The 19,930-nt window shown below is 35.5% G+C and overlaps 1 protein-coding gene across 1 annotated transcript in view; it reads left to right on the forward strand.

Annotated features, from left to right (window-relative positions):
* Window positions 1–19,930, forward strand: part of EXOC2 (exocyst complex component 2) — a 113,877-nt gene that overhangs the window by 60,808 nt on the left and 33,139 nt on the right. Inside the window, exons 15-22 of the mRNA XM_009948124.2 lie at window positions 2,348–2,469; window positions 6,060–6,121; window positions 8,822–8,902; window positions 9,875–9,934; window positions 10,797–10,858; window positions 11,752–11,818; window positions 13,842–13,958; window positions 17,403–17,544. Coding sequence (XP_009946426.1) covers window positions 2,348–2,469; window positions 6,060–6,121; window positions 8,822–8,902; window positions 9,875–9,934; window positions 10,797–10,858; window positions 11,752–11,818; window positions 13,842–13,958; window positions 17,403–17,544 — 713 coding nt within the window. The remainder of the gene's footprint in view (window positions 1–2,347; window positions 2,470–6,059; window positions 6,122–8,821; window positions 8,903–9,874; window positions 9,935–10,796; window positions 10,859–11,751; window positions 11,819–13,841; window positions 13,959–17,402; window positions 17,545–19,930) is intronic.

Consider the following 19,930-nt stretch of genomic DNA (forward strand, 5'->3'; position numbering starts at 1 on the left):
TACATACCTGTTGTCAAGTCTGCTTAGCACTTTCCTGAAGTCCTTTGTCAGTTATGTTAGCTATACTTTAACCATTTAGAAAAAAATTTCCACATGAAGTTTCTTATTCTGGCTGCATTTTACAGAAAGCTTCCAATTTAAGATGAAACTGACTTGGCATTTGATGAAAAGATGTAAAAGGGCAAAGGAACAGGCTTTGGCACCAGTGTTGCCTTTCTATGAGGAGCAATCCAATTTCACTCAAATTATAAAATTCTAGAATTTAACATCTGTAATATTACAGATGTAATTGCACATCTGTAATATTGTCTTGGAAAGTTAACCAACAGATTCATGAAGACTTGGTTGTGCTTCAGAGTCCTGCCATCCAAGATATGATCCAGGCTGAGGTTCCAAGATGTATGAAGGCTCTCTTTCAGAGAATCTCCTCTTGCTTTCTGGCCGCTGCTCCGGTAATGAGCAACTGAACTGGGAGCTGGGGAAATTATCTCTCCCTCTCACTCTTTTCCTCACTTCATATTCTTACTGATGCCTGTGCTGGCACTTCACGAAAGTGAACTACACTAATGTAAAGCGATCAAAAGTAGAGAAGAAAAGGGGCAATCTGGAGAAGAGGAACTGAACATACCGTGATGGGGTACCTAACAGTGATGACCAGCTCAGAAGTTTTTGCAAGTGCTGCAAGTACTTTTCAAGCCCCCACGCTTGGACAACCTAACAAATTCTTATGATTCACACCAACAATGAAGGTGGACTCTTCTCATGAAGAGTCCACACATTGTGTAAAAACCTTTTTTGTTGGAAAGTTATGTAATAGCTCAAGTCATATTTTTCTAGTTTCTAACAAAGTCATCATGAAGCACATGATAGAATTTTACTCTTTTCAGTCATCTCACAAATGACTTACTGTTTTCTGCTTGTGTGTAAGAATGCTAAAACTTACAAAATTAGATAACAAGTTGTCGTTACATCTGTGTGATCTTAATTTTTCTGCTTGTTTGTGTGTATCGCACAGCTTAAAGTGGGGTGATTGCGCACTCTGTCTCTTGTGTGACATTCTGTTCCAGAGGATAAATTAGAGCTCTGTGATAAAGTGAAGCCATTATTGGCAAGTTTTGCCTTATTGTAAGGATAGAAAGGTATATACTTGTTAGGGTGAGTTACATGAGGAAAAGATGATCTTAGGGATGTGACAGCTGCATGTTCCCTTACATAGAATCAACTCTTAAGTACAGGCCTTTTGTGCAGTCTAAAGTCACTTAAACTTCTCGCAGATAAGTATTTACATCCTCTGTTTCCTGGATGTCCAAGAAAGTGCAAATTTATGTAATCTACTAATTCAATAGTTGTGCTGAGCAGATAACAGTCTGGTTAATGGTGGGATTTTGATGGTTTGTGCCCAGCACCAGGGGTAAGGAACTGGAGCCTACAGGTGGGTGATTGGAAATGTTCCACTTACTACTCAAACTTGTTTGCTTGTGCCTCCCTACTCCTGTTCTTTGGCATTTTCTAGTACCTGTGCTTTGCTCAGTAGTAGCAGTAGGGCAAATGGCAATGACTGCATTTAAATTGTCGTTGCTTAAATATCCATCCGAGAGTTGGATAAACGTAGTGAACCTCCCTTTGTGCCCCTAACTAAAGTCTGAGCACAACTGCACTTTTAGTTATAAGTGGAAGTGCTATTCCTTGCAAGCAGCTGCTGTGTCACTGTTTCTAAAGGATAAAATGGAAAGGAATGTTTCCATCCTCAGCTATAGCAGCTGGTGGTTTGTGCCCGGTCAGAGTTGGGAGCAAAACAGTGAATGAATTCCCTCTTCGCTCTGTAGGTGATGCAGTCGCTGTATTTTGTCTCCTTAAATATGTATACTCTTGGCAATCTGGTGCACAGCCACATCACCTTTTATGGCAGCTTGATGGCTCTTACTGTCGTAATGTGGGGAAACCCTGTTGTGGACCTAGGATTTGATCTAGGCATTCAGATAAAAACAGCAAAAAAGCTACTTCTGCTCCAAAAGGATTATTCTTGGATTGTAAGACAAGAGATGCATGCAGAAAGGCAGGCAGGGAAGTGCAAGAGGACAGTGGGAAAAGTTGGCATGTTGCTGTGATGACATTATGGTAATGTTGTATGTAAAAAGTACATATATAATAAATCTGTGTCTGCAAGCTTCTGCATTAAGTAAATAATTAATCTTTTCTTAATGGGATAATCAGTTTTCGAAGATACACTGTGGATGGAGCTACTGTATTCATATATTCAGAAAACATCTAAAAAATTCAATGAAGTTATATCAGCTTAAAAAACTCCGCAGATTTACACTTCAGTCTAACTTTATTTGCTTTCCAGGCTTAGTTCTGAGTCTCTTACTGCACTTGAGATACCCAATGATATGCTTCAGATCATCCAGGATCTTATTTTGGACCTTCGTGTACGTTGCATTATAGTGACCTTACAACACACAGCTGAAGGTAATAGAAGGCTGCAGGTCTCTGCTTACTATCATGATTTTTTGCCTCTGATTAGGCCAAACCATGTTGCAGAAGATGACTATGTTTGTTACAGATATTGCAGTGGCAGTTGACTCCTCTGAGTTCTGTAATATCTCACAAGAGTTACTAAATTTTTTCGCTTTTCTGACAGAAATGTGTTATGAGTCTTTTTGTCCCTTAGTCTAATGAATACAGTAGTTTACATCTGATTCCTTTGGGTTGAGACAGTTTTACAATGCAAATGATTTATCTCATGTTGCAGCTTTTCCATATTGGAAATATAATTTATTTTCTTTTTTGAGTTATGTAAAGTGTAGAGTTAAATAAGCCATGTCCCACACCCAAGAAAAAAAAACATCCATAGCCCTTTATGAAGTATTTTAGTTCTGTATTTTCCAACATTATACTAACATTATAATCCCCAGGCTTCTTGATGTGTACACAGCTTTTGCCATAAATGTCTGGATTGTCAAAGCCCGTAACATATTCTCTAAATCTATTGTGACTCTATGTACATCAGTGGCCATTCATCTTACCATCTTGTATTCAGCTTAGAAACTTAAGTATGAATGAAGTAAATCTTCCAGAAATAAATGCCTCTCTTAAAATCAGGGCAGGTTGATCTACTAATTCACTTAGCAGGGTTTTTTTCCAAAAGACTAATTACCCTCAGTGTTAAAAAAAGTTGGGCTTTTTTAATCTTACACTTTAATGGATTTTTTAATCTTTTACATATGATTCATTATTATTTTGTAGGCTGACACAAAGCTAAGTGTTTTACTCAAGCCTTAAGTGTGCTAAGCGCAGGTGGCTATATTAAGCAAATGTTTAAACTTTTGGTGACAACAAAGCATAAGGCCTCTATGGTCTATGAGATACAATGTTGATATGGATTGTATTATTGGCACTTAATTCTTTTACTAAATCTCATTCCAGCCTTCACATTATTTTTTATACTTTAATATCAAGCCAGTTGGCCACACAAGTGTGTAGGTTGTCTTGTCTGTTTAAAACTCTTTATGGACAGTATTAGCACTGTTTAAGATTTCACTTAAAGTAGGAGGAAGTCTCTTGCTTTTCTTCACGCAGCGTAATTGAGATAAATTATATTCTTTTTAAATTATAGGTGAAAAATAATTTTTTTTGTTTTAATTGTGACGTGAGGATGGTTCTATTGGACTGATTGCCTTCTGTCTAGGAATTGAGTGATTGCTCAGATGTCCCAAATGTTTCAGAGGAAGGAAATACCTAGCTCTGAACCATTTTGCTGACAATCCTTAGATTATCAAATCTCTGAGCTCTATCCATCTAGCTTCTCTAGTGCAGTCTTTTACGTGATTAATGATGAAGCTCTTAGCCAAAAAATATGCTTTCTTAATAGTTTTGCCTACTTGTTGCATCATGATGATAGCCTAGTTCTTTGTTCAGACCCAGAGTTTCTGCTTCTTAAATCCTGATTGATGGCCACATCCATTCTGTGGGAGTCTGTACCTTAGATTTTGATAAAAGCAGATTTACAAGTCTGTATGAATCCTTCTGTATTTGGTCTGAACATCTTTATTCATACTTTTCTTTCTTGAATCAAAAGAGATCAGATCCCTTAAGATGCTATTATCTTACGCTGGCTGAATAATGAATCTCTCTAGCCAATAACAGCAGCCTTCCTTGACTGCTGCTTCCATCCCCTATCAGTGAAGCAGTTCTGTGTATTGGCTGTAGCATCAAACAGGAGAAAAGATGCCTGCCTGTACGATGACTCTCATTTGATATTGTTGCACTGTGGGCCTTATCTATGGGACCCTTTTTTTTTGTTCTTTGCCAGCTAAAGCAAAATTATGTATGTTGAGTGTGTTCAGTTTTTTCTGGACAGGACTAGGTTAATTGGGCCCTTGGAGAAAGTGTTATTTTTAGGGACCCAGTGAAAGAACAGTTAATGGATATTCTCACGGAGCTATGTAAATGGATCTCAGATGTAGTTACATTTGCAATATATTTAAAAAAAAAAAAAGCTTCTTCTGGACTTGAATCTTACCTCTATAATCTCGCTGAAGTATGAGCTGTGTAGTCTGATATAAAATTCAGTCTCATATCTTGCTGTATGTTGTAGGTAGGTAAAGGCATTCAGCTCAGTTAAAATTTTTAATAGAGCACCCTACCATTAGCTATTTAAATAGGATAAATCTGCCCACACACAGGGTTTTCTTGTTGTTTTCTGATAAACACTATATACTCATGCTGGCCCTGAGAAGCAGTCTGTTTTCTTTCTCTCTCATATATGATCACTGGTCATAAAGGTCATGAAAGCCAGATTATGTGAATGCCAGACTAGACAGGGGATTTACATGAATGTATTTGACTGGAATTTGATGAGCAGTGAAATACAGGAAATAATAGGGTTTTTTCTTTTGTATTTTTATTAGCTTGGAACAGAATGCAAAAATGAGCAGCCACGAAAGTGTGTGAAGGCTGACCAGTGCAATCTAAAGTCTCAGAGGAATATCAGTTGAATTAAGAGGTTTACTAAATAGGGAAATGAACAGAGTAATTATTCTGTCCAACCCTGTAACACTTTTTATCCTCCCTAAGCCAATACTTCCATGAGATGTAGAATTGCAGGGTATGGCACCATAATCAAGCTTCTTAATTTAGGTAATTAAAGCACCAAGATACTGAAGATACCTTTCAGCATGCATTAGTTATCCTTGTTTCTTGGATTTTGGGGAGACATGGTAATTCACCAAAATTTTTGCTCATTTAAAAGGTATTTACTGTCTGATATAGACAGTTCCGATGAGCAATTTGTGCGTGAAAAACTATATGTCAAAGCCTCCTGAGCTGCGCAGTTCATCTTTGTTCTGTTTACAAGTCGATTAAGCCTGAAAAAAAAAAAAAAAAAAGATGCAGAATGCATGCATCCATAGAGGAATTCTGTTTACATAAACTTTGAATTCACATCCTGACTTAGCTCCTGTTAGCTTCGGTAAGCCTGTAGAAGTTGTCACTTTCTGGGTAGTGGAAGAGAGTGCTTTTTGCGTGTGCCTTCATGTATTTTGAAGAAAGTCTGGCACCATGGATCCTTGACCCTGAGTGGGGACTCTGCCTCTTTTATAGTTATTAAATATGAATTATATGCTGTCCTTTCTGTCTTTGCTAAAATGGTAGGCAGTTGTTCTTTCATTTTTAATTAAGAGCTGGAGCGTAATAGACTAGAGGTTTGGGTTCTTAAATGCAGCATTTTATGTTGTGATTAAAAATTTACAAAATAAAACCAAACTCAAACCCTTCACAATATTCCTTTAATTTTAAGCTTTCCAGTAAAAGATGTGCTTCATGCAACTCTTGCCATGTATCACAGATACACTTCTGTGTGGTGTCACCAGCATACCATGTATGAGTTCCATTCTTAGTAATTTGAGAGTGCTGAAAGCTTTGAAGCTCTTAGTGCTATTTGCTTGCATGCCTAGTCATTGCAGTCCCAATGTCTGTGGTTTATCTTTTTAAGTTCAAGGAGGTTTTAATTATGAAAATTAACACACCCCCCACCCCCCCCTTCTTACTCTGTCTTACAGCTATAAAGAGGTTAGCTGAAAAGGAAGACTGGGTTGTTGACAATGAAGGTTTGACATTGTTGGTGGGTATACTTGTGTGTCTTGTAGGCACTTTCTTTGCTGGAGTGGGTTGGGGTTCTTTTTTTTTTTTTTTTTTTTTGGCAAGTGTAATGAAACTGGTTTCCATATTCTCCAAAAATTGAATTACTTTGGACTTTGTCTATATGTTTGCATACTGCTGTCTATAGTTTTATTAAAATATGAAAATATAGGAAGATAAAAAATACAAAATTTTTTGATTGGTTACTTACAGCACTCCTAACAGATCCCATCACCAAACACAAAGTTATTTTTTTCTTTTCTTCCTTTTCCAAAATTTTTATTTGTAGTCCTTAAACTATTATTTCTGAAGTAACTTCAAGTGACAAAGAAGAATATTATTGAAGGTGTGAGAAGAAAAAAAAAAAGGCATAAATAAAAGATTGGCAGATTTGTGTCATGGATTGAAGGACAAAAAGAAGAACGAGGCATCGAGATATTTAGCATGACTTTCTGCCTTAACTAGCATTATTTAAAAGTATCAGTATAATTACTGCTGACCTCTAGTATGATTTTGCTGAGATAAACAATAATAACTTCCATTGTTAGGCATCTTATTTTAGGGATGGTTTACTGAAGAAAAAAATTATTTTTGAGGTCACAAGTTCAGTTCACATCAAAATGCTTCATAATTTAGTAGGCACACTACCATGGAATTGGTCTGTAGCTAAATAAATAGGTCACTTACATGTTATAATGAGAAATTGAACTGAAAAGCAACTAATTTAGGAGATTGCCTACACACAAACAACAAATGACTTGAAACCAAATTCAGATAAATTAGTGATATGCTTTCTGGAAATAAACAGTAATGACTAATGCCTAAAACACAGCAAGCATGTTGTAGGTGTGACTTAAAAACAATCTGCGAAAGCAGAAACGGCCTGTGTGAGGGAGGGTTGCTTTGTGTATATTATCTAAGAGAATGCTCCACAGACTTCTTTAGTTTTTCTTACTTGCTTCTATAAATACGTCTTTGAAGTTGAGTAGGAGGGCATTAAGCAATCACAATATACACATTGTAGGAAGGAGTGTCGTTGAGCAATTGTACTATTATAACCAGATTTACAGCTTCTGGTCTTGGTTTCAGTTGCCACTGACTTGAGCAAGTCCCTTAACTTTTATGTTTTTCACTCTATTCATCTGTAAAATGGAGGCAGGAGGAAGAATCTTCCTCGAAAGCTTTGTCTCTTTATGCTTTTGCTGTATGCTAACTCATCTCTGTTTAAAAACTGCTAAAGTCTTTTTTTGTATTTAGAAATCACCCATGAATTCCTTGTATACAGCAGTTCCCTAGATACCTTTTAAGGCTGTGATTGAGACATGGCAAATTTTAATGGTGGCAGTTGGCTATGTTTTGTCATAGCAGGGTTATTTATCTTCTGAAATAGAGTTCATTGTGGTAATATTATAGCAAAAATTGTAGCAAAAATTAACCAGTATAAACAAGGGCCAGGCAGTCTCCTTGGGAGCTTAAGATAGAAACTGTATTTTGAGTTTGTAGGAAATACTACTTGATAACCCCTTTAGCATTTATATTCCAGATAAAAGATACAGTGAGACACAACCAACTTTCCTCAGTTTCACAATATCCAAAGAATAACATATCTGAACTGCTTTCTTCCCCTGAGGTTTGATGTTTTTTATTAATTGGAAGGAAAGAAATGAGCGCTGCACTTTACTGCTGTTCTTTTTCTTTTAAGGGAGTCCAGAAATAATAAATACAGATTGTCTTAGTGCCTTTTTTAATGATTTTCATGTTGCCATGCAGGCATCACTTTCATGATCCACCTCCACCCCAGCATTTACAGAAATAAAAGTTACTCCTAAGCCTAAAGTTGGTGACGTGCCATAAACTATCTACTGGTTGAAAAGCAGGTTTACATGGCTTAGAAGCATTTTTTGTCCACCTCTTTGACCCAGATCCAATAGGATGATGTCCCTGATTTCTAGAGGAGAGACACCTCTCTGCTTTCCATTGTCCTGTACAACAACTTACTGCCTAATACCAGCAGGCAGCCTCATTTAAAAAAAAAAAAAAAAAAAGTATGACTTAACAGGGAAGAGAGAAAGACAAGGAAAAACTGACTAATGAGTCTGATGCTGTGAACTCGTTTGCACTTTCAGAGTGAAATTGATACATACATAAAGGCATTCATCCTTCAGGTTTGGAAACCTGAAGGTAAAAAAAGCACCCCAAAACAATGGTTATTTTCCTCCATGTGAAAGCAATTTCAGTCATTTTTTTTCTTAGAAACCTTTTGCTGAAATAAAATGCAGAAATATCAGGTATCCCAGGTGAAATGCTATCCCAACTTAGTTCAAGAGGGGAGGAGGGAGGATGTCACAGTCATCTGTAATGTAATTTTCAATATATGCTACCACAAACAAGTTACAAAAATCTTTCGTGGTCCTTTTAGAGGAGGCTGTTTGGTGTAGAAGTCTCATTCTGATTTTAAAAAAAAAGTACATTAGTCTATGGTAATAATTCTGTAGTTAAGTGCAAAAATACATCACTATAAAAGGGTCCTCTAGTAATATATGAATCATGATTTATTTTTTTTCCTTATTTGGGTTGATTTGGAAATTAAGAGCTTACCATATGGCATGGAAGTTTTTATATATTAGTGTAGTATACACATTTGACATGCTTATCTAAAGCTGACAAGTCATTTACCTTTCAGCCATCCCAGTTTGAACAGTGCGTTATCCATTCCTTGCAATCTCTTAAGACTGTGCTGGACTGCAAACCTGGAGAGGCCAGCGTAAGTTTTGATTTATGCTTCTATTTTTGCTCCTTTTATATAAATTACTGTTGGGTTTCAGGAGAAGAACTTTCAGAGACTGATACAGTGGTATAACTTCCCTCTTTATTTTTTTCCATGTATAGCCTTTGCACTGCTGCTAGCTTTTAGAATTCTGTTTGTGTTTCCTTTGTTAGGGGTATCTGTGTGTGTACGGGGCAGATTGGACCTATATTTAAATCTTTAGAGCTGCTTTTTGAACAAATGCTACTAATGTAGTTTTCAGATAGCAGTAGGTGTGACTTTATTTACATATTTACATATGGAAAAAGGAGGGGGGGCATTCCTAGGAGTTGCTCTTCACCCCATGTTGTATCAAACTACTTGCAGAACTTAAATTCAGCTTTTTACTTCTGTAAACTTTAATCTGAATCAGGAGTCCTGATTATCCCCATCCACTTAGTACCTTGAGACCCTGATTGACTGTGCTACTGGTATTTTCTTTCAGGTTTCAGTGATCTAAGGAAATTTTAACACTTTTCCAAGTCCCTTGAGCCCCTCTGTATGGGTATTGTTTTTCTCTCTTCCCTTATTTTAATTTTTACAGCTAGCTTGTCTAGTTTCTTAACATTATTCAAATGAATCTGCAGTGCATGGTGAATCCTTCTTTGTTAGTCCCCAAAGATCTTTGAATATCCTAGGAGCTTTTGCTGCAATTCTGTTAGCCAACAATGATACGTATCACGTGTACTCGGACTTCTTTCCTTTTAATGCGTTATCTCCTTATGCTTGTCAGACTGTTTACTGGGACTTGCATTCTCTCTCCCCATTTTTAGGGTGGGGAAAAACTGAAATTGATCCATGAGAAAACACTGTGTCCCAGCACCCATTCCTAGAACTGTGTCATCTCTTTAGGGATAGGTTGCTCAGGCCTTCCTTGAGAATAAGGCCATGTGAAGCTGTTCTCCTGAAATAATATGCTTGCATCTTCAGGTTTTCCAGCAGCAGAAAACACAGGAGGATGTGTGCCAGCTAAGCATTGGGATCATGCAGGTAACTCGAGCACTTTTAAGTATGAAATTGTGTACACAAGTGATCAACAAAAATGTGTGCTTTGTACCCTGCCCACCTCCCAAAAGATAGCTTAAGTTGATGACTCTGTTATTCCTCTGATACCTCAGGGATACTGAGAAATGTTCAACTTAAAAAGTATGTATATCTTACTAGCTGAATCTGATATCGAATCCTCAGAGGGTGGGTAAGTGACATACTCAAGTATTTTACTGATTGTGACTGTTCAAGATTTTACTGATGATTTGAGAGACACTTGCTGAGCTGATGTCATCTAACATCAATATACTACAGTAAAAGGAGCAATGCTGATTTTCATCAGCTGAAGATCTAGCTTTTAATTTTTGTATCAGAAACCAATATTCTTTGTAACAAAAGATAGATATATATATATAAAAATATATTTGAAAATAGATAATAGCATGCTTTAGGCTTTTGAACCATTTTTGTAGTCTTCACAAATAAGATATCATGAACCAAAGCAAAAAATGGGTTTTAGTGATACTTACTTGCGATCAACTATTCAGAATGAACACTTGAAAACTATTAACAATGCCTTCTTTGCAAATCAGCAGATTATCACTGCATAATTTCGTCGTGTGTGATGAAAATCACTTAGCAGGATCAAAATCACTTTTGTTTTGCTACAAGTAAACTGTGATGCATATAAAATTGAAAATATACATTCAGAAGGTATAACTAAAATGTTACTGTGTTTATGTACGTTTAAGACAAAGAGAGGTGATGATGATTGTTCTGTTCCTATTGACTGTAGTAAAAGTGAATTTAAGAATTTTTTCTTAATTTTGACAGAAACTGTAGATCTTGCTTTACTGTTTCCTAGGTCTTTATAGACTGTTTGGAACAGCTGAGCACCAAACCTGATGGTGACGTAGATACAGCACAGTAAGTAAAATAAATTGGACCTAGGTGTAGTATTCTGAAACTGTGGATGCAAGTCTCAAATTTCAGTGGTTTTATCCCCTCTCGTATTTCATATTTCTTGTGAATACATTTGCCTCTGGTTAGTGATGCTTTGAAATAAGAGCAGATACTTTTTATGCCAAAGCAATTGAGACACATGTAGTAAATATCGTACAAGATAATGAATATGGTATTGCTTATACCATTTTAGTCAATGACAGGAGTTGTGCGCTGTAGAAGCAGATATATTGTTTTTGACATGAACCTTACATGGAATGAGTTATTCTTGTCATTAAGTAATGTCTAGTCATAGAGAAACAGCCACTGCCTTTTTTTTTTCTTCTTCTATTTTGACTGGTTCTATTGGTATTTCCACTAAATTCTTGAATGTTTGTTCAATGGTTGCTTATGAGCCACTTATTTTAGAGACCAAAACAAGTCAGAATAGCCTGCATCTTCAAGGATACCAGAGAAAAGCAGAGACTTGGCAAATATTGGTACCTGCAACATTAATTAGAGAAAGGCAAATTAACTGTGTTCCTAATGCCAGGGGTTATTTTGCTATTTGGATGGCACTGTTGGCTGGATAGGTGTAAAAACAAAATGGAACCTGTGGCAAACCAGAGAAATTAGAGAAAATTAAAATGCTTTAACAAGGTAAGGTCTGTAGCTAGAATAGTACTGTTTGTCTACAAAGCTCCTATAGGCTTTGTGGACATCTTAGGAAAAACTGAACAAAGTGGGATACTTTATTACCTGGCATGAGAGGGCTTGAAACAACATTCTAATCTTTTGTTCCAACTGTTCATTTGAATCTACCGTGTATCGGATAATGAAAAGCACTATACTACTCACTTTTTAAACAATATTCCCAGTCTTTCAGTTGATGTTTCATCTCCAGATTTGTTTGGAAGCATTCATGAAGACTTGAGTCTTTCTTCAGTAAGTTTGGTTTCTAATTCTAAAAGCTGATGTGAAACCTAATATTTCTCAAAGTTACAGGAATGTGGTCCTTTTTTTTTAATTGTTTCAGGTTTTTGTTTTCTTTTTTTAGAGAGCAATTCTGTGTTCTAGAGGCATTTCGTAGATAATGTAAGTGTAAGAAAATACAAGGATGTAAGACTCTTTTTAAAAGCAGTGTTTGTTTATGATATCTTAGTATACCATCTTAAAATAACTAATTAAGACATTTTTTGAAACCAGTCCTCCTCAGAAACTAAGATGCCAGGAAAATGGCATCATTGAAATCGGTGAAAATAGCACTGGTGTTAAGACGGCTGAGGATTTGACTTTCGATTTATAGCCTTGTTTTAAATTAGAACAACTGTGGTCTGATTATTAGTTACTTTTTAAAACTAATGACGATACAGATGTTCAGTAATGCAGTTTTTAAAAAAAAAAATTACTGAAAGTATTGATTATTTGTTTGGTTTTTTGAATTTGGTTTTGTTTCTTTTAGGAAATTGGAAAAAAAGTTTTTAATATACTTGACAATTGGACTCTGATTAATGTACTTCCTTCTAGTCCGGTAACTAATGAAAAAATGTAGTTGTTCCTTGCAAGCAACCTAGTAAGAACCTCTTGTGAAGTTAACATTTCTGACTACACGTTTTAAATATTGTCAGGAGCCCAGTTTTGCCTCATTTACAAGATTCATAAGCATTCCTGCTACAATAAAGAATCACAGATTACCAAATCTGGCCAAGTTGCTGAATTGTAGACTAATAATTAGTTTTGTATATCATTCTATTCTTGCAAAACATAGATTTTTATATTAATTGTTGATAAAGTAACTTTTTGTGGCTGTGACTTCCTCCCACATGTTGTAGGTACAAATGTTTAAACAAAACAGAAATCAACAATTTTAGACAATGTTTGCTTTCCAAACATTTTTTTTCTGTAAATCACAGAACACTTTATCTTCTCTTTCCCGATTGAGTAATGAGAACAGAAAAAGTGAGTGACCAGAGTAAGATTTGTCACTGTATTTTTAAAATCCTCATTTTTGAATAGTCTATATACCAACTGATTATAATTTAAAGTAGTAGGCAACTGCACATCTCAATACTAGTCATCATGTTACTGGAATACAAAACTGTCAGGAGTTCTTCAGGGTCTTAAAACCAACACCGATGTTTTTAGTCAGATCTGCACTGTTATGGTGACTTCATTGCCAAATAATTTTGTTTTCAAAATATTTGCTGGTGTTGATTTTGAACTTGCATCAGGTAGAAAAATGTTTTCCCATTGGGAGAAGGAGAGAGGAAGATGTAAGACCAAATCTATTTCAATATTAGTTCTGTCTTGTTTGGTTTTTGTTGCTTTGGAAACTACACCTTGTTGCACCAAGGTCAGGGAACGGCAATTCTGATATCTCAACTCCAGAATGTATTTGACCTTCTTGTAATTAAAAAAAAATCATTGAAGAACAGAGATAAGTTGTAACCACCTAGAATTGTTTCAAATGAACTGCCAAAATTATATTGTATACTTCTGAACCATCTACTATTTTAGAGTGGGTGAGTACATTCATTCAGTACGTGTTTTGCTTCTCTTGTTTTGGCCAGCTTCATGTGGAAGTGAGGATGATCTTCAGTTAATTTTATGATGGTCATAATTCTTAGCATATTTCTTGAAGCAAAGTAAAAGCCAGAAACAGCTTCCTGGAAAACTGCCCAAACCTAATTTTTGTAAAGAAGCCTTAATCATGGTTCTGTATTAGTCACAGCTATTCCAGTGAATGCTCCTGATCCTGTAAGAAAAAGCATACATGTTCAGTCATCATACCCGCTATTCACTCAGTTCTTGGTGTTTTCTTGATGCAAGTATTTGTAAATTCCACTTTATTTCTCAGCATGTTTATCACACAGAGTCAATAAAATACTACACATTTACACTATTGGTCATGATGTTATTTCTTTTTTCTAACTATTATACTCTTCCTTCTTGTAAAACAATTTTTTAGGAACAGAGGCTTTTAATTGCACTCAGTAACTGCCGTTATCTGGAACGTCATACCTTCCTAAATATAGCTGAACATTTTGAGAAACACGGCTTTCAAGGTGTTGAAAAAATAACTCAAGTAAGTGAGAGCACTGCAATGAAGTATCATTGCTTGAAGGAAACAGGTTTTATTTGGTTTACTTTCTGTGGAGATGAAGTGCAAGTGTTCAAATGGCCAAGAGGACTCTTGGGTAGAGCCTTCTACAAATGTGTAGGACTCCAAGCATCAGTTGGACACAACAACAACAGTGATAAGGTTGTATGTGTTCCTATAAGGCTTAAATAGGTGGTATAGAATATGTGACCTCTTATTCAGGACTTGTGTATTCAATGGCAGATCGTAATCAGATTTCTTAGTAAAGCAGTTTAATGTCACTGTGTTTTCTTAATGCAGAGAATAAAAGATTGTTATCTCAGAAATATACTTGATAAATTATTCCATCTGGCAATCAGCATTACTGATAGCTGTTGTTCATAAACTAGTTCAAGGCTTTTTTGTTGTGTTTTGGTTTTCTTTTTTTTTTCTTTTTCAAAGAATGAAATGTCAAAGTGGGTGGCAGTAGCTGTCTCATTTTCCTGCCTTTTTGTAAAGATTAATCATTTTTTATGAGAAATGTTGTGACTTAATCCTTAGAACCATAAAGCGAGTTTATTTCCAGAAACATTTGTTAGTTGGAAGTAAAATGTTATTTTTTCCAGTAGAGAGTACAATATTTCACTCGAACTGATGTTTCTACTATGTGGTACATCCGTAGTCCCATTCTGCCTGAATACTGTTTGAATTTCTGTGGCTGAAGTTATTCTGAGTATCATTTAAATGGGGTTGACATGATTTGTGTGGTCAATACAGTATACAAAATTGTTTTCATATTGCTGTTCTTTGCTACTGAGACAACTGAGACTTGAGCTAGGTACAGTTAATGTTGTCTGTATACGCAAATAAGACATCTGTTTTGTTTATATTTAACACTGTCTTGTACAGCCACATCAAAGTATTGCCATCAAAAGTCTAGTAGATTTATAAATGACAAAAATCAAATGTTGGAAGTCGCAGATTAATTTCAAATTTAAACCACCTATCAAGCTTGTCCAGGTCAGTATCTAATCATCAGTAATGCTAGCTGGGAGGATTGGGATAATTAAATACTCGTCTTAGGAGGGCAACTTCACCCTTCATTAGTTTTAAGAGAGGCTAGAAACTCGCAAAGGTTTAGAGGGGTTGGTTTATGGTTTCAGTTTGTTATTCTGTCACCTGAACTTCTGTAAGTTTCTCAACTAACTTTATTAGATTAAAAATTTACCATAAAGAATTGATGAAATTTTTGAAATATAGAATTTGGTTTTATCTGAGAAGGCTGAAACAAAACTGTATTTTTAAATTCCCTTAGCTTTATAAATTTAATTTCAAAGTGAATTTTCTGGTGTATGTTGGTAAAAACTATTTGTTGTTTGACTGTGGTTTTTTTAAAGTTGCCTTTGTTAGAAGGGAAATAGTTATTATCTAATATTCTGAAAATAAAAAAAATCATAAAATGGTAACCAGGAAAATTTTCTTACATTCTACATGGTTGTTATTTCCATTTTTTTTCTTAGTGTGCCAAATACAGAGTTATATAAAATGGCCAAACTTTACACTTTGCTTTAGCCCATGCCATTTTAGTACATACTTATGGTACTCACCAGTAATTATATTTAATTCCTGCATAACTCTTTTAAGTGCTTTTCTGTGGAGATTCTTTAATTCAACTTTTTATCATCAGTTTAGTCATTTAGCAAGTGGGGAAAAATAACTACATATCCCATAACATTCATCCTAGGTTATTGATTACGCTTCTGAATAAAATTATTTCCACAGTTCTGATACTTAGATAAGGCAGAGGGGTTACTGGGATAGAGGCTCAAAATGGCTTTAAAACAAAAATTGAAAACTGTAGTTGGAGGGAAGTTCCCAGCAGAAAGATAATAATGAGAGAATTGTATATTTTTATGAACATTTACCCCACTTGGGAGTCAGGAAATTGGGCATACACAATGGAAATTGTTGAAGACTTCTACTCTGCTTCACACCCCACCCCATCCTGGACTCAAAAGAACGTTCAGATGAATTGTTCATTCTTTCTTGTAATCTTCCCACCAGCTGAAAAACAAGGTTACCCACCACTATCTTAATTGTGTATTGAACTTGAAACAGGCTGAAGAGGACTCGCATGACACAAAAAATCTGTACTGAGTGTGCAGGTGATCTTTCATATTGAATGACTGCAGAAGTGGAAAGTGGAATTACTTAATTCTAAAACACTTTTTAGGGGCAACTGCTGCAGTTGGTTCACAGATTCTTTGAATGGGAACGTGCTTGCAGGGACTTCCCACTGGAACTTGTACTGTATTTTTCCCTCTAGCTCAAACCTAAGTAAGAATGGTCTAAGGATAATTATTCTCCATAATCATGAGAAACTGAAGTGAAGAATGTCTTGAAACCCGTTCTGGGTTTATGTTTCTGTGGTCCTGGGTAAGGGCAAAAGCATGAGATTTCCATACGGTTTTGAGTGTGGTGTTCTTTTTCAAGTCTGGAGTGTCAACAGGCTGTCAGGTAGGAGGGAAAGAAGAAGAAAATACCTTGATCTTCCTCTGGGACCAATTTCTCAGTGCCTCATGAATATCCTATCTTTGGGATATAGAGCCTCTTGTGACAAATTAAGGGAGGTTCATTAGATAGAAAAGCACAAAAGTGGGGGTGTTTCTGAGCAACAACTTCACCATCCCAACTTTCCTGAATCTGGCAGCAACTTTGACCTCAATAGTACTTCTGTTTTCCCTTGCACTTATGATCTCATTCCTGAAGGCTTATCTGTCTGTTTCTGACACAAACATTGCGGTGCACTTTTCACTTAACAATGTAGGCATGCCAGAGGAGAACACAGTTTAGAGACATCCCTGCAGTGAAGAAGATCCATCCCTTGTTCTGCAACTTGCAGCATTAAATCTTTAGAAAGGAATGATAACAACATCAGCCAAATGACTTATAAATCTCTGTATTTTTCGAATACAGAGCAGATAGTGGAAACTTGCAGTATTACAATTGATAGATCTTAAGTATTATAGGAATATCTCCATGTTTCAGGATGGAAATTGTTTTGGGCATGTTTTAAAGCATTGACAAAATTTGGTTGTCAAGAAAATTTGGTGCAAGACCAAGACCTCCTGACATGCAGGAAAAAAAATTCATGCCATTAGACAATTATAGAGTGATCTGTATGCTTTGGCATTCCTTGGACTTTTCCCGAAAATAACTATTGCTGAGCACAATCAGAAAAAAAAAAAATTATACTGGGCAGGATGAAAGGATAGTATGGAAGTTCCTAGGTTTTTATATATATATTTATGAACTGAAATGTGTAATTGCTACTCTTTACCAGAAATTAATAGATGACATAAGGTAAATTTTTGGGGTATGTAATTTAATTCTAGTAATTAATGACTATTAAGTTATTTCTCTTTCTCTTTGTTTTGTTTTGTTTTTTAGGTTAGTATGGAATCCTTGAAAGAGCTGGATCAAAGACTGTTTGAAATGTACATTGAATTCAAGGCAGATCCAATAGTTGGGTCATTAGAACCTGGCATTTATGCAGGGTATTTTGACTGGAAAGATTGTCTTGTTCCAGCAGGTAAATATCTGCTTATTAAACTCTGAAATTATTTTAACAGTTATTGATAGGAGCTAAAATATACTGTGCAATTAAAAACTTTTTTTCTAGTCTGTGTTTTTAACTCTTGACAAGTTCTTATTGTAAGTTCTTTCTCACAGACTTTACTTAATTCCTAAATCATTTTTCAAATATCCCCAAATGATTAAAGCAGCTTTTATTGTTGATAATCTCTTTAATACTTGTTTTTTGTGATTATTTTGCTTCATTGCTTATACATAATAGAGAGAATTATAAACGACATCTTTGCTATTTTCTTATGAAATTCGTTGAAATTGTTTGGGATTTTTTCCAGAGAATCTGGCTATTATGTAAATAGATGTAATTACAGTTCTTGAAAAGGTAGAATTATGAGAAAATGCATACTATAACAGTAGTTCAGCAAAGAATGTTAAACCATTGAAGAAGGGCAGGCATAAGGTATTTGGAATGAGTAGGACATGAATCATTATTTAGGTGCTTTAAGAGCCTCTGTTTTAAGAAAGCATAATATAAATGAGGTTGTTTTTTAAGTAGTGAATACTGTGCACATCTTAACATTTAGGTCCTTTGAACATCTAATTTGTCATATCTGAAACTAATACATCCAGATCACTTCTCACATGAATGCCTGGTTAATATGAAGTAGAAATTAGTTGCGGTAACATAGTACATGGCATTTTGAAGGTGATCTTGTATTAATTTTCAGTAAATCAGTGATTGACATAACAATTTGTACTTTCTTGTTTTGATTGTTTCATGGAGTTGTATATGGCAAGCTTAGGAGAAATTTTGTGGTACTTTAAAATTTGACAGGGAGATAATTACAAGAAGCACGCTTGTAATCTGAACCAAGAGCTACAGTGCTTGCTCACTGGGCCTGAAAAACACGAAGAACTTAGGGTTTATTGCTTTAGAGAAAAGTGTCTCTTCTTTTGTGCTCAGAATATATGCTCCAATACCGTTTATAACGGAAATAACTTAGATTTTAATCTTGCACATTCAGATTTGTATCTGAATAATACATAATTTATCATCGTGTTTGAAGTATGTTTTTGCTTGGCATGTTTGCACTCCCACCAGCTAACAAAGACAAAGAGAAAGAAGTTGTTGTGTCAGCTTTTTATATGGTCATTTTTTGATCTGGTGCATTGGGATCTGCTTACCAGACTCATACTGCCTGTAGGGTTATTCTGTAGTATTTTTCGTTTAAAGGGAATATGGAATTTATGTTAGAGATGTGCCTTAGTCTGCTTGTTGTCCAATTTATTGTTGGTTAAGTACTTTCTCTGCAACTTTTTGGCAAAAATCAAAGTGAATATTAGAGACTCTTCTTCATCACAGTGTTGGCCAAGGGGTGCTAATTTGAAGTAGTAAAAAAGTTGTTTGTTTGGTTGTTTTTTTTATTGTTAATCCCCAAGCTAAACATATTAAGAACAAACATATAGTCACTTCCTCCATGCTTCTCCACCTTGATGAACTATCTTTCTATTAGATAAATTCTGTCAAATGCACCCTGTTGACTGGTGAAAGAGTAACTTTGAGTACCCAGCAAGCATATAGTTGATGTTTTCCAATAAACTAGTATTTACAAACAATGTTAGATTGTACAACAGGATTATGCTGAGAAAGTACACTCTTATGTAATCTAAAAGATGCAGTTAGTACTGCAGTAGACATGCTGTCTTTTCATTTTCCACTTCGAAAAACCCAAACCGACAAAACTCTACTTTACAGTTCGTCTCCAAGTACAGCAAGAAAAGCATCTACTTTATTAAACTAAAACAGCATACAGATGACTGGGAGTGGGTCACACAAAGTCAAACACACAGTTTACTGAAGCATTTGCTAAAGATTGACACATTGATTTGTTGAGGAAAAAAATTATTAGTATAGTAGAAATAATTCTCTGCTCTTCAGTAATATCTAGTGACTGCAAAATGTAAAGATTTCATGCGAGTGATTTGCCTGGTTTAGATCTTGACTTTTGTAGCCTTAATTTTAAAAAACAAAAAACGTTGGTGATGTTGGCGGGGCAAAATATTTAGGCGTGAGTTTTGTACCTGAGTAGCACCATCAGTGACATGTAGTGTTGCATAATTAAAGTTACTCAGTGCTCCTTAGTGGATACAACTATGCCTGATCGCCAAGACGTGTTTGGCCTGAAGTTTTTTTTATACGATGTTTCTCCATTAGCTTTCAAATAGTACTAGTGAAAGTAAAAAGGCAAATTTTGAATTTGAAAGAAAGAAAAGGGCAAAGACATCAGTTTGCCCATATTTCAAAGATAAGGTGAAAGGCAAATAGTTTCGCTGATGCAGTCTGAAGTTTTCAAGCATTCCATCTGACGACTGAAAATTTGACCAGA

Source organism: Leptosomus discolor, chromosome 8 (assembly GCF_034619465.1).
Source record: "Leptosomus discolor isolate bLepDis1 chromosome 8, bLepDis1.hap2, whole genome shotgun sequence".
Lineage (NCBI taxonomy): Eukaryota > Metazoa > Chordata > Aves > Leptosomiformes > Leptosomidae > Leptosomus > Leptosomus discolor.